This window comes from Cariama cristata, unplaced genomic scaffold (assembly GCF_000690535.1).
Source record: "Cariama cristata isolate BGI_N322 unplaced genomic scaffold, ASM69053v1 scaffold13384, whole genome shotgun sequence".
Lineage (NCBI taxonomy): Eukaryota > Metazoa > Chordata > Aves > Cariamiformes > Cariamidae > Cariama > Cariama cristata.
Genome location: NW_009614770.1, coordinates 35,924 through 51,083, shown reverse-complemented (window position 1 = coordinate 51,083; position 15,160 = coordinate 35,924). Strand labels below are relative to the sequence as shown.

The following is a 15,160-nucleotide window of genomic DNA, read 5'->3' as shown; positions in this document are numbered from 1 at the left end:
AGAAGACGTCCTCAGAGGCCTCAAACTCTTCCAAAAAGTAAAATAGAACAGGGAGCATCATTTAAAATCCAGTTTCTTTTCACAGATCCACAATCTGTAAGAGCAAAATTTACCTTAGCTGTTGTTAACATCACATAAATGTTTACCTATTATAAGAAGCAATTACTGAAATTAGTAAAGAACATGAGATTTGCACAGAGCAAACTGCAAATGTAAGTTGTCAGACACAGAGGAGGCCAAATTTGAGGCTGGGAAAAGTGTAATGGAAAAAAAAAAGAAGATCAGATCGTTAGGACTGTAAAAATGTAAGTCTTTGATATCACTGGATTGTTCTGTTTCCGCAAACTGCTGACAAATTTAACACTCATCTATTCTTTTGGAGTCATGATATTAAGTACCCTTACAATCAAGGGAAGGCCAGGAAGCACTAAACCATATGAGGATATTTTCTGCCTCTCAGGTTGCTATGTTTTGTTTTGACAGGAATGTAAACATTGCCTTGTTCAGTGCTCCCCAGAATTACAGTTTCAACATAAAGAAGACTTCTGTGTCAGTGTTATAATCAGTTTGGTTCTTAGGCTGGGATGTAAACATGGCAGGAGAAGCTATATCCATACAAACTGCTTTTGCAACGCTGCAGGCTCCCTCTGGATTTCCTCTCTCCTCAATGGGACTCCCACTGAGCTGGCCTAGGCTTTGCAGCCGCTGTCTCTCCTGAGCTTGCTTAGCCCTGTTGGCAATGTACCGCACCCGACTCTGACTCCGAGATGAAGACCTGCGAAGGAGTCCCAGGCTCTCCCCTTCCTCTTCAGATTCAGTTGGATCAAGACTGATGGGGGAAGTGATTCTGCTGAAAGGCTGTCAGCTTCTTTAGCTGCTCAGTTAGTTCATCCTGGGATTTGACTGAGGATCTCAGGCCTGAAGAGCGGCGCTGCTCCCGCATTGATCGAGTGACAAAACTCCTGCTGATGCTACGGTACTTGCTTTCAAAAGTGCACACAATATCATCAGAGGTAAGGTCTCCAAGACTCTTGGATTTTGCCTGGTTATTCCCAATCATATCATGTGCTTTGGATTTGTTAGAAGACTGTTTGAGACTTTCTATGTACAGCCTGCTCCAGGTATGCCTTCTAGGAATGGATGAAAATGCGTCTTGAGGGCTCCTGGCAAGAGGACGAGGGCACAATTCATCTGCTGGCAGCTGGCCAGACCTCAGGTTGGGATTGGATTTGCTCTTGCTCACCGCTGGCATGTCGTTACTGGATGTTGTAGCAGATCGTGGGCGCATACCCTTTCTGATGGCAAGTGGCTCAAAGTTTTCGTGACGGATCCCAAGATCTGGGAGGCTTTTGCGAGCTAGATTGGGTAGAGAGAGATCTATCACAGTGTCATTGGAGGACATGCTGGAAGAGGAAGACATGCTGTCACGATGATTGCTGCAATCTAGCTTGCTCCAGATCCGGTCATTAACAGTGGCATCAAAATATACTTCTGCTGCTGGAGACAGGCTACTTGGAATTTTTATTAAGGCTGAGGAGTCTGGCATCTTCAGTCCTTCAGTCTTTGACCTTCTTACTAACATGCAAGAGCTCGTCTGAGAAACACAAACAGGTAGAGCCTGTGCAGCCTGGGCTTTCTGGAAAGTATCTGGAGGCAAAGTTGTCTGTGTGCTGTTAATCCCATTGTTTCGCTGCAGTAGAACAGCTGCTGCACCCAGTTTTTGCCCTTTGGATTCAATGGTGCTTTTCATGTCTGTTAATACCTGACCTGGTTGGTCATTTTGCTTCTGGCAGTTTTCAACAGGTTGGCCAGCAGTCTTACCTGCTGCCACTACCAGCCAGGCTTTTTGAGGGTGCACTGCCAATGCATACTGATCTTCAGGTTTACTGCATGCCTGTGTCCAACCATTTTCTTCTTTGAGACGTCCTGCCGTGCTTGTTCTCTCATCTTCTTGGACTACTGAACTTGTGTCAGCTGCTCTTGTGACAACCTCCACTTGGTCTTCTGCAGCCAGATTTGTTCTTTGTTCTCTAGTTAGTAGAGATTCTTGAGGCTGGTTGGATGTGCTGCTTACTTCTGATCGAGATTCGGTGGAATGATCAGACACAGACCCTTCTTCAGAGTCACTGTAAGGAGTAATGGGTAGAGGGAAGAAAAGGCTGGCATGATGGTTTTCATTGGCAATAACAGGCTCTTCAGTGATAGTTTCTAGGCTGCATAAAGAAGTGACTGACCTCTGTATTGAGAAATGGCAGACATCTACTTGGGAGACATGAAAAGATATGGAAAAGAAAGAAACAAGAAAAACAGAGATACAGGGTTAATTAGCTATTACAAGTTGCAGTTTGGCTGAAGATTTCTTCTTTATGTGTTATCATTTTGTTTTTAAGGGAGCAGTTGCTATATTAATCATATTTTATTTATCAATATTAATCATGATTTTTAAAATAACTTATGATTTCAAACACCTGGCTAAAGGCAGCAAAAACTTCTGCTCATTCAATTTTAGCTGCCCAAAAGGCCTGTTGCTTTCAGGAACTCTCAGTCCACACATAGTAGCACCATATTACTTTTCTGATTATCTTATTCAAACAACTGTACCCATCAATTTCTTTGTGTCCTCTCTCATAAACTAACTTTTCTTCCTCTACCATCCAGCATCACTTGATTTGCTCTTCTCCTTCCATCCAGCACTCAAACATGTCAGTATATCAGATCATAATCAGATCGTGTATAATAATCAGAGCGTCACTGCCCAGCCAACAGATATGATCCCAAAGAGAAGCAGCACAGGACTTCTGGAGCAGATGATGTGTATGTGTACAATGGAGTGTAGTGAATGTGCCTTTTAAAAACAAAACAAAAACTTTTAACAGCCTAACTTTGTTTTCCTAAAAAAGTTTGTAAATTCTTTTCCAAAAAACTACCCAGACGCATGTTTCACGAACACCAGGCTGACAGTACCATCCTGAAGAATCACTACGGCCACCAATTACCTGAAGAAAATGCTCGATCTGTCTGCGATGTTTATAACCTGTACCCTAAGAGCCAAAACAATCATGCCAGAAAGACTGTTTTCCACATCTCCAAACCACAATGCAAACATGCATTCAAGAACTAGCAAAGCACCACTGAGCCAGACAAAAACTTTAAGAAAATAGGACTCGAAAATTATAAGGCAGGAAACAAATAAAAACCGGAACTACAGGCAATAAGGTGCTTGAATCAGTGACACTCAATAGACAGTTACCTTTGGCTTGCTTGTCCTTTCAGTTCTTAACTACAGAGAGAGAGTGTGCATGTAGAATAATAGGACAGAACAGAGGAAAAATCCAGTTAATGTAGGGAAGGCAGGTGCAGATAACAGGATAAATTAGTGCTGAGGGAGGGAAGGGAAACAGACAGAAATATTCACACATTTTTGTAGGATCCTAAGAATTTCTGATCAACCAGAGCACTCAGTGGAATCCATAAACGGACGGACATTAAGTCCATTATTTTGTCATAGAAGAATGAAAAGCAATTTTTACTATTGTTCAAGAAATGCACTCCACTGGACTGGGGAATGGAAGCTAGCCTCCTCGTCTCCAAATCCTTCTCCTAATGCTATGGAAAACAAATTATCTGCATTACCAAAATATGCCAAGGAAATATTGGGCCTTTCCTTTCAGCACTGGTATTTCCAATCCAGCATAGTGACAAGAAGCTTAACAATGAAGACAGCCGGTCAATGGCCTGTGTTACAGTGGTTCGGAGTGTTAAAAGGGAAGAAGCCCCATGTGCCCATAAGCAAAATCCACCATGGACAACACAGCAGACTTTTCAGTATCTGGAGGGGCCAGTCCAGAGCTGCTCAGACTAATGAGCTCTCCTTCTCCCCATCCAGGCTAGGCCATCAGCATAGATTAAAGCACACTTACGAGGCAAAATATTGGAAAGTGTAATGCTGCTGCCATAAAGAGGGCAACTAGAGACTATAGTTTCCTGTCTCATCCTTGTGGCACTTCCCATCAACAGAATGTTAATTATGAAATGCAGCCATATTAGGCTAACGTTATTGGTTTCCTTGGTTTCTTGGCCCAAGGCGCTAAAATAGCAGGCGGATGGGGAAACCATGCTGTTTGTGCAAACATAGTGTTTGTCACTGGATCATCAGCATCCAGTCCAAGTGACTACTTCACCATTTTAAAGGTTTGCTGATTCCATGCTTGAGAAGTCAGATGGATTTAATCAAATTTCAAGCATATCACAATATTTATTTAGTGACTTGGGGGGCTGGCAGGGGAGCTGGCACTGATAATGGGAAATAGTTTCATATGTCACACTACTCAGAACTTATGAAAAGCCTAATGCCAATAATTTAGGCATAGAAAGAGTTCTGCTGCTTTGGATTAATTTCAAGTCATGGGAACCGGCAAACTTCTCCCCTCCCATTCCCATTGTCCTGGTATTTTCCTAAATGCTCAAAGCAGATACTGGAAAAATAATGTAAGAAAAGAATAAAAAAAGAGAAATAAAGAAAAACTGTAGACACCCAACCAGACTAAACTGATCAAACAAATAGAATATTTTAAATTTGTGTATGAGGCTTTCAAAGAAGCTGTCTATAGGTGGGCAGTCAGAATCTATTACTAAAAAAGGGGTTACATCTTAAGAAGCACCAAAATCACTTAACTGTTCCTGAAAATGTAACCATCAATGTCCAAATTCTTGGACAATTAAGGGGGAAGGGGAAGGATTTGAAGAGAAGCTCTTGTAGTCCTAGACAAAAGCTGTATTTCTTTACTTCCTCTTCACAATTCTATGAAACAGAGAAAATCTTGTCAAAATCTCTTCCCTTCCCTCCCCTCCCTGCCAAATCAGGAGAAAAAAAAAGCCAATTTCCTTATTAAAATATATACCTTGATTGCCTCTGTTCCTGTTTTCCATCTTTACAAATATACAGTTCATGAGTAAAGATAGAGTCACGTGGTCCCAGCGACCATGTGTATTTTTGGCTTGAAACAACTATAAAATGCTGTAGCTGAAGCAGCCTTCCTTTGAACGGACACATTTTACTTTGCACTTGGGAAATGCTAACAGTCCACCTAGCTTGGCTGATGTCAAGTAACATCAGATCACATGCCTCGCTTCTTTATGTTATGCAACTGTGCCATCAGGTGACAGTCAAATCAAATGCATAACGTTAAGCACATCTATAAATGTTTGGATACTGGGGATTTATACATTTAGAACCAGAATGGTCTACTATGTTCATAAAAAGTGATCTCTTGAGTAACCCAGACCAGAGAATTCCATCCAGTAATCTCTGAACTGATGGCAGTACTTTTGAAGTTCTTTGAGGAAGGGACTGGTTTTATTGTTAGCAGAGTGCACATTAGACAATTTCTGTTGTGGTTATCCCTCAGTAAAACACAAATACAGATAACAGAAATATTGTTTGTTAATATGGGTTTCAATCTCTACTTAATGCTCTGGTTTGGATCTTAAAATTTACTTAGTATCATACCACATTCACTAAAAAAAACCCAAGGAAAAAAAAAACCCTTAACAAACAACCCAAACATTCATGGACTATTGACAGTTTGTTTCACTACTGCAGATGGTCAGCTAGGCATGGAAAGGACTAATCTAAACCAGACATGTCTAGGAAGAAAATAAAATAAAAATATTTATGCAGACTTTTTTTCTGTCGTTGCCAAAAACAAAGAAAAAAGAGCTCTTGATAGCAAGACAACATACAGGAGCTTCTAAGTAAAGATGCTATGCAGAAGCTGAGACAACGATGTGATCTAAGGTGGAGAAGGGTGAAGAAAATCTGGTCTTACCAGTAAAGAATATAGGGGATTTACTTCGAATTTCCTCCAATTTTTGAACAAACAAGGCGTTCATTTCCCTCTGTAGGGTGCCCACTTGCCTTCGAGAAGTTTCAGACCAGCGCTTGGGGAATTCTGGGCTTCCAAGGCTTTCTAGACTGCTGGAGTTGGAGGATATACAGCCATTGCTGGCTGCAACCAAGTTGACAGTGCTTCCATACTTGCCACCTGATTGGCACTGCCACCGCTGCCGGGAATGAGCCTTTATTCCGTGACATTTAGATTCACCATTTTTCTTCCCTGGGGTCACAAAAGACTGGGTGCTCCTTGTTAGATCATCGGCAGTTCCAGGGCTGCTGCAAGACTGCAAATCTGATTGCCGCCTGGGCTGACCTTTAACACCCCAGTTTTTTAGCTCTAACCTCTCTTCTCCAGTTATACTGCTATACTGATCATGGTGAAGGATATCTTTAGCAATAGGCCTGGTAGGATGATCACTCCACTTGCATTCTAGATCTGGGCTTTCTTTGGAACCAATCATGCATTTCATGCAATTGGTGGCCACTCCAATCCTACCAGAGCTGTTGATGGCACAGCGTGCGAAGACGCTTTGCTTCTCGCTCTGGTGCTCCTGAAGCCGGACCCTGTTAGACCTCTGTATGGGTTCACTGAAAGCAGCACCCCCTTGAGCCCCTTGGCTTTTGGCTTTACGAGAACCATGGGCCTTACCTTTCAATGCCTTGCCGTGTACCTCCTCACTGGCACCATCTCGGGGAGCTGGTGACAGAGAGGGACTTTCTGGCTCTTGCTCAAAGCGAGGCTGTGAGGCAGCTTCCACTTCACAGTCTTCACCGGCCCCTTCAGAACTGTTGTCTTTTGTGTCAAAAGCAATTTCAGGAAAGCCCTTCTTGTTCTTCTTCTGGCTTTTGGTGGGTGCACTGGCTGTCCGTCTCAAGATGTGGCTGCTAAAGGAATGTTTGCGATGGAGCTGACCAGCAGCATGACTGTCCAGAGAGGCCTGCTTTGGATTTCTGAGAAAGAGGCCTTTTAGACCTAGAGCTTGTTTGGCCTGGAAAATCAAAAAAAAAAAAAAAAAATTAAAGAAAAAAAAAAGAGAAGTCCTTAATAGAAAATGCAAGTCTCTTCCTTTGGGCACAGGAACTCATGTACAAATGATCAGTTCACATATGCACACACATACAGAGTCTCCTGCCATATTCCTGTCATCAGCAAGAGAACTAAACCAAAAATAGACAGAGATTTAAAACAAAAAAAATCAGTAGCAGCAGCTTTGCAAAATTTCACATCTTTTTTGCAGAACTATGTTTTTAGATAAAATTTTCCAACCAGGCTTATCTCTGTATTTTCATAATTTTCTTACTTATAACAAAAACATTAGAGATACTGGAAAAGTAAAAAAGAGAAATACTTCTGTCTACAAGGATTTCATTCTGAAAGCTGAAGAGTTTGTCAGTGTGTGTTAAAAGCCACAAAGCTTGAGGTATTCATAACGCCACACATTTCAGACTCTTTAAGGCTAAAGTCAGAGTGCTTCCTTTTTGGCAATACAAGCTTTCTGAGACTGTGGTGTTTGGTTTTGTGGGGTTTTGTTGGTTTTTTTTTTTTTTTTTTAAACACAAAGCTCTGTGAGGTACAGGTTGGTTTTCCAATACAATGTGCACATTTAAAACAATTCTGTCCCAACAGTTTAATGTCATGGATATACTGCAGAACCTGGAGGAGGCATGGGAAATCAATTCACTACAGGAATCCAAGGATAGGTGGAGACTTGCAGATTTGTCACAAACTTAAGTCTTTTCTTTATGTACGCTACTTGGAAATGAACATAAATCTACTCCTGAGCATGTAAACCAATCCCCAGCCCCCCTTAAGTTAAGATGCAAGTTTCCTAGATTCCCAAAGTCATCAACTAGAATAGCAGTACTTCTCCAAGGGCAACATGGAACAGTTAAAATAGGTTCTGGCTCCGAACCACCTCTGCAAGGACCACCACTGGTTATAGAGGGAGAGTACAGAGACCAGCTTTCTAATCTGGGCACCCAAAGCGTACGTACGTGGTGTAAATACTTCCTCTGAATGGCCACGGAGGAATTAGTACAACCTAGCTTCCACACTGTGAATTCACGTTCTAGCAAACTGTGCTCTACCAGGAAATCCTGAACAAGGCTTCTGCATCACACAATAATAAAAATAAAGCAATAAATGCGGCAAGCTTATGTTATCTTAAAGTTTTCTATCATAACTTTGGGAAGGCCCCAATGCTAGTAAAGTCCAGCTGGAAAATGCAGTAGTTAAAAAAAAAAAATTAAGCATGTTTTTCAGTAAAATAAATCACCTGCAGTTTTGTAGACTTAAACACATTAGGACTGGGCCAGTTAGAATTGCTGGTGATTTCAGTTAAATTGGAAACATAGAGCTAAATTATCCACCTTGGGCAGAACCAGACACCAGATGCTGTCAAATCTGATTTTTCCTGTCTCTTAAACTGGAGATAGTGACTAGCACTCATACTTCAGACAAGCAATTTGTGGCATGGAACAGAGGTCCCAGCTCTGGAACAAAACTAAATGCTCTGAGCAAAAGAGAAGTAGAAACTAAAAAAAAACCCTAAAAACAACCAAAACACAAAACAAGCTATAGAACTGGTGGCAATTTTAAAAAGTTACTTTAAAATAATTTTAATTTTACTTGTCATGCAACATGAGGTGGTTACAGAATTTAGCTGATAGTGACCTCTTAAGCTAAAGAATATTCTTGACTTAAAACAGATAATAATAAATTGGTTCTTCAAATGGAGATTTGCATTCTTTAGGAACTGTTGGGAAATAAACAGTGGACAGAAGAATATAGTATTTTTTTCAGTATAAAGGAGATCCACTCATCAATTAAATTGAGCACTGTCATGAATAGCACTTGAACTACACACATGACAAATGATCATCAAGTATTTCGCTTTCTACCTATGTGATTACATTTTGATGATTTCCTACCATACAACACTTATCCAAAGACATTCATGCATGTTGTCATCACTGAAGAAACATACTATAAAGAAGCAAAGTTAATCAGGGTGATAATACAGTACTTCATACACTTTCATGCTTATTTAAGCATTAAATATATATATTCACCATCAGAAATCTCCCACCATCATACAATTGATTTACATTTCAGCAAAACAGAAAATTTCAGCATTCCTGTAAACATTCCAGGTGTACTTGCCAACTTTTAAAGCAACAGGCTGATGCCTGATACAGAGTACATTGGTTTTGCTCTGGATGTAGAACCTCGTACTTACAAATCACTTAAAGCAGAGAAAGGTATTTCCCTTCTAATCTACTTCTCCTCCTTTGTTCCCTTTATTTCCCAGTTAGATCAGACTCTCTTTAGTAGCTGTAGCATACAGAATGAATAAAAATAAATAGAGTATGTAAGCCTATGATTGAAATGCATTGTAAGAAACCCATGATAAAATTTGATCAACATCCATGCTTGTTGGCACTTGCTGTCAGTTCAATTTTTACCCTGTAATGTCAGGCGAGGTCACATTTCTGCAGTGCCAAACAATGGAACAGAAATGTCTCATTTAAATTACAATGGTCTATCTTTCACCCCAAAATATTTGAGTGCATACTCACGCATTTCAAATTCTGCTTGGTATGACTTAATGGGTAGATATTAGCTGGACTGTACAGTAAGCCTGTGATAAAAGCTGCTTTTATTCGTAAGTGTCCTGTGCAATCCAGCACATAGGATCAAGGTTTATTTGTATGACACAAAGCCCAGTGAAAGCATTCAGAATATTATTTTTATAATTGACTGAAATTTAGTCACCACATGCCAAGATCCAGTGTGAGGAGGAGATGATTAAAAAGAGACCTAAAATGGACTTTAAAATTATGTACAGGATAAGATAAAGAGGGTAGGGGTTGATTTTTCCCATATGAGGCAAAGAAAATGTAATTTAAATATTAATAAACTTTCTGTGAGAGCCAGACAATGGAACAGTCTGCTTGGATCACTGTGGATTGACTTTCACTAGAAAGCTTCAAAATGAGATTATGCATTTGTTAAGAGGTGAAGGGAAAAAAGCAATCTGCTCCAATGGAGACAAGTTGGCAAGTACATGAATTTATTGCTATAAAAATCAGACAATATCAATATTTGCAAAACCCAGAAAAAATTGCCATACACACACAAGTAATATCCAACAAAAAAGAAAAGCACTGATGGAATGGGTGACACACAGTGCAGGGCCTCAGGTATCATTCTAGCTTATTTGGTATCTCTTTGTTAAGCTAGACACAGTTCTTTGAATCAGTGGAGTGATTCAAGAACCCAAAGACAAATTTTGTTAACTTAGAAAAAAAAAGTTTAAAAAAAAGGGGGGGGGGGTTGGGGAAAAGAGAGCCATTTTGACGGAGATCCAGAACATGTGCTTTCAGCTTCTAGTCCAGCCTTTACAGGGCTATTTCATTCTTTAAAGCAGACGTGAAAGACACCACAAGAGGCTTTCCCACAATTATTTAGCAAACAGTTCACTGTTAATATTCTTTTCTATTTGAAAGAAGTGGTTTAAATTATAGTACACCAGAGAAAAGACAGTAGAGGTAGAGACACAAAGAAGAGAGAAAGGGAGGGTATAGAAGGACTTTTATCCTGGATCTGCTTCATACATGGAGGGCTCTCTGGCTGATCAATGACCCAACAGAACTGACCAAGTCAAATGCCTCAATTCATGTCACATGAGTTGAAGGGCTTCAAAATGCTAATAAGGAAACATCGATGCTAATGAAGCAAGTAGTCAGAGGCATGCAGGTGTGTGGTGGTGGTCACTACACCTCCCTGAGTCAGGAGGGGGTACCTTCAAGGCGTCTAAAAACGCTCTGCTTCTAAAAGTAGACTTTTTTGACATAGAGAAGCCCACTGAAATCACAAACAGACAGAGTAAAGGCAAAATAACAGTGAGGGAGGATCTCGGAGATATGCACATCCAGAAAAGCACAATTCTGCAATACATGAATAGACTACAGATGAGACAAAGAAAAGAGTCTCCAGAAAACAGTGCAATCTGAAAGAGATTTCAGTTAAACACAAGTTAAGGTGAAAGAAATCTAAGACTCGGCTTTATCCACATTTAGAAAAAAGTCCCAAAAGGGTAATGCTTGCATTAGATTATTTGAATTAACAAAGGATAAGTAAAACCAGGTTGGTAACTGTGGTGATTTTTCTGCCCCTAATTAAGAGAGGGGAAAAGAAGAAATAATTCTAGTTTTAACAGAACTGTTAGCTGAAAAATCAAAGCAGGATATGGTTCAGAGAGACCAAAACAGAAAGGGCTGTGTAATATTTGTTCCATATTTTCCAGTAGTTTTTATTAAAAATTTTAAATTAAAAAAAAACCCACCCAACACATACAAACTTTCCTTCCAAATCCTTGTACTTTAATCACATCAGTGCACAGCACCAGCATCTTAATGCCAGCAAACCCAAAGAGACTGCAATGATAATGAGAAGCAATAAGGGATATTTAACAGACTTCGAACATGAAAAGGGAATAAAGCAATCAAAAAAGCAAATCAGTGCAGCAGATTGGAAGCTAGTGGATAAGGACAGGGAGGAGACACCATGATACACAAGGGTCTTTCAGTTGTTTAAAACACACTTAACAAGAAAATCTAATGTCCTCAAAATAGCTGCCAAAGTTTAAATGGACATGTTGCCCTACTGCAAATTGTAACTATCACCATCCAGTTACTCATGAAGACGCCAATAAGACCAAATAATTATGAAAGGCTAGGTAAAGTAAGGATTAAAAGAGAGAGAATGCCTTGCAATATTGCCAAAGAGGATTTGAAGTGAAAACTCTTAAAACAGTCGTAAAGACTATGAACGTCGTCTCTTTCGTGAAACACTGCTATCAAGAGCAGTGATTTGGAAGCTGATAAAATTAACTAATCAGTGATTAAGGCAGGCAGTCTCAGTTTGCCTTTTATTTAGAAATCCCATTTGCCAGTGGATACTACGCTACAGACTTCAGCTTCCAATGAAGGATATTGAAATATTTGCTGTCCTTACGACAGTACTGAGAGAGCAGTGCAGAGGACATCACCTGAAAGTAGCAAACAACTGAAGCATCATCAATGCACACAACACTGGGAAGAGGAGGAGGATCTGCCTATTCTCCATCATTTTGACTAAGAACAGAAGAATCTACAAAACGGATGAGTAGGGCTTGCCAGGGCAGTCATCTCTGCTGGATGCGTACAGCAAATAGATGCTTGCTTTCATTAAAGAACGTAGGTGAGAGACGCAGCCACTAATCAATTCAATTCCCACTGGCCTCATGCCCAAGGCTGAGCTATCTGACTTTCTTATTACAATTATGTAGAGTTTGATAGAACTATTCAAGAAAAAGCAATAGATGTAAACACAGGAACTCCAAAGAAGTTTGTGACAAAATTTAAAGCTGTTTGAACCAGTGCCAATGCATGCATCCAGCAAGTGCCTATAAGGTTACTGAGACAATTGCATCCCTACCCACAGTCAAAACAGGTATGACTTACGTCCTATATAGTTCCCTTGAACCCAAAAATATAGTCAGGAAAGACCTTAGCATTGAAATGTTCAGCCTGCCATCGCTTTTCCCTGAAGCCTGGGACTAAATGACCTTTTTGCCATGACCTGGGTGCTAGACTTTTATTTGTGACGGGCCCCACAGTCCAAAATTAAACACTGCTCATCTGCTCTGTCCTGCTCAGACCAACACCAACCACCTCTCCTTCTCCTACAATCTTCTTGCTCAATAGAGCTAAATTCAAACAGATTCATAATGCCATCACAGGGAGTTTCAGGCAAGACTCCTAGTCCTGCCAGCATGAAGCAATACCTGCCTAGAGGTTTTGCATTAGATACCAAATAAAAAAAAAACAGGATTTGAGCTAAAATATCTAAAGTGACATACTTCCCAGAAACAGCCCTTCTTCCTACAAATACAAAAGGAAGCTTTCCTGCAATTTACCTCTGTTTCATCCCCAAAATTTTGGATTAAAATCTAGCAGTTTAAAAAGCCTCTGTCCTTTTCAAGAATTGTTTTAATTCCTCTTACATGAACAGCACCCCAAGAAAAGGAACTCAGAATTCCCAGCCTATTCAATGCCTCCTCCTGCTGTCACGATGCTGATATTACAGCTTCCTACGACAGACTGCCCAGCCTAGCATTGCCAGTGGATATGAACGGGTTTTGAGATTCTCAAGGCACTGTAAGATACTTAGCTACCTGAATCACATTGGAATTAATACAATAGAAGGAACTAAATCCAGTGCACTGCGAGGAAAGAAGCGCTCTCATTTTCAGCTGGCCTATGAAAAGTTCAAAGTTAGGGCTTTCAGCTTGCAGTTATTCATGTGAATTTAGATATAGCACTCAGATAGTTGTATTTTTCCTGCATGTGAAGCAGGCACACTCTTAACAGGTAAGCAGTGAAAATAAGTCCAACAACTATTACAAGGATCATCTGTCCTCTGCATTTTAGGTGTTATTATGGAAAACCCCCGAAGCAAATAACCCTTAACAATTTAATTAAATTTAAAACGTGAAAACATCAGGCAGACAGAGCCTTTATAGCATAAGCTTTGCAGGCAACCAGCACTCACAGTTCAGGTGTATAACCTTCTGTTCAGCAAGGTGCACTTACTGCATTGCACGCAGTCATATTTATTTATATAAATGGGTGCATGCCGCAATGAAATAACCTTCCCCCATAGCTCCCTCAAAAAGAATCTCTTTTTATAACTTTCCCTATGATTTGCCCTTATCTCTCTCTATATTCAGAAAGATCTCAGGCTACCATAGCAATCACAGAGATGAAGTTTACTCTAGTTGAACAAATATGTTAGCTTGGACCTTCACCTCCTGAGCTTCCCTAGCGTGATACAAAATCCTGTCAGTTCATTTACGTCTGCAAGCTGTATTAGATTACACTGAAGGCACTCACCTTACCACAGATATCATTAATAGCCACATGAACAAAGATGGATGCCTCTTCTATACCTTCCAGGTACACGTGTCGGTAACCTGAAACAGAGCGAACCAAGCTGACAAGGAGTTGAAACCGATAATATGGAGAGCATCTAGAGACTTTCCTCTTGGAAACAGCAGAAGAAATTAACCATTTTTTTCCCAGCTCCTCCCCACAATGAGCACCCAGGCTTGTGCATCACCTAGCCACATTCAGTTACCTGAGTCACACCACTTACAAACTTAACTGCCATTTGTTCTCATCCCTTTTATTTTATAAAAAAGCAACGTCTTGTTTTTTTCCAGTGTCGATTATTGCTGCTATCAATCTGTGACTTAAACCTGACTACCGTCTCTCTTGGGGACTTACAGTCCATTATTAATACTGCAAACATTTCGACCAAGTTCATTTTATTGAGACTGGATGTTTGTTTTCAGTGTTAAACACAACCTTTTTGCTTTACTTTGAAAGAAAATAAAAATAGCCACAGAAGAATCTTTAAGGTGAAAGAAGACTGAATTGAAAACAGAAATAGGAAACTGACAGAAAATGGCATTTAATAACCTGGATCCCATCATTAGAATAGGTAACTATCTGTTCTGTATTAAACTATTACTGATAGTAATAAGACCAGTCAAAACTCAAACATCTTTCAAAAACTGGTGTGAAGAAAATGGAGGAAAAAGCAGTATGAGGTAAGAGGAGTAAAGATTCAATATGGTAGTCTTCCAAGCCCACAATATTTAGCCATCCTGCCTAACAATCTTACCCATTTTTTGAAAATCTAGTCCCATAGAGTTAATTGATTTACTCTTCATATCATATAAGTTAGTAGTGGACCACAGTAGAGAACTCAGAGTCCAAATTCCATCTCTTGTTCTGACCAGAAATTTCTGCAGCAGACATGTGCACATACACTAATCCAGCATTTGCAGCTTCAATTATCACTGAAAAAAGATCTAGCCAACTGGGATTTGGGATTTCACCATTTCTGTCTTACCTGGCATCATACTGCTGAAAGCTATTGTTCTCTGTCCAATAAAATCGCGCCCAATTGGATCATGATCCCACACAAGGAACCGAATCAGTGCAATCTCTGGCATGTGTACTGTGAACACCAACGTTTCCTCCCACATTGGATTAAAACCTTGGAATGAAGGAATCAACTTTCAGATATTTTGTTGACAAGATGCAAGAAGAAAGAAGACTGCCTACATAAGGAATTCCTAAACTGCAATGTCATACTAGTTTTCCTAGCAGCTGGATTATTGTTCTTAGAAAATCCAGTACTCCCACTCACTT

General features: G+C 40.1%; 1 protein-coding gene across 1 annotated transcript in view; it reads right to left on the bottom strand.

The window, feature by feature from the left end:
* Positions 1-356: 356 nt before the first annotated feature.
* The window catches only part of PLCH2 (phospholipase C, eta 2), a 44,970-nt gene continuing 30,166 nt past the window's right edge, over positions 357-15,160 (bottom strand). Inside the window, 6 exon segments of the mRNA XM_009699552.1 lie at positions 357-847; positions 849-2,213; positions 2,997-3,147; positions 5,829-6,885; positions 13,835-13,914; positions 14,859-15,005. Coding sequence (XP_009697854.1) covers positions 520-847; positions 849-2,213; positions 2,997-3,147; positions 5,829-6,885; positions 13,835-13,914; positions 14,859-15,005 — 3,128 coding nt within the window. The 3' untranslated portion in view covers positions 357-519.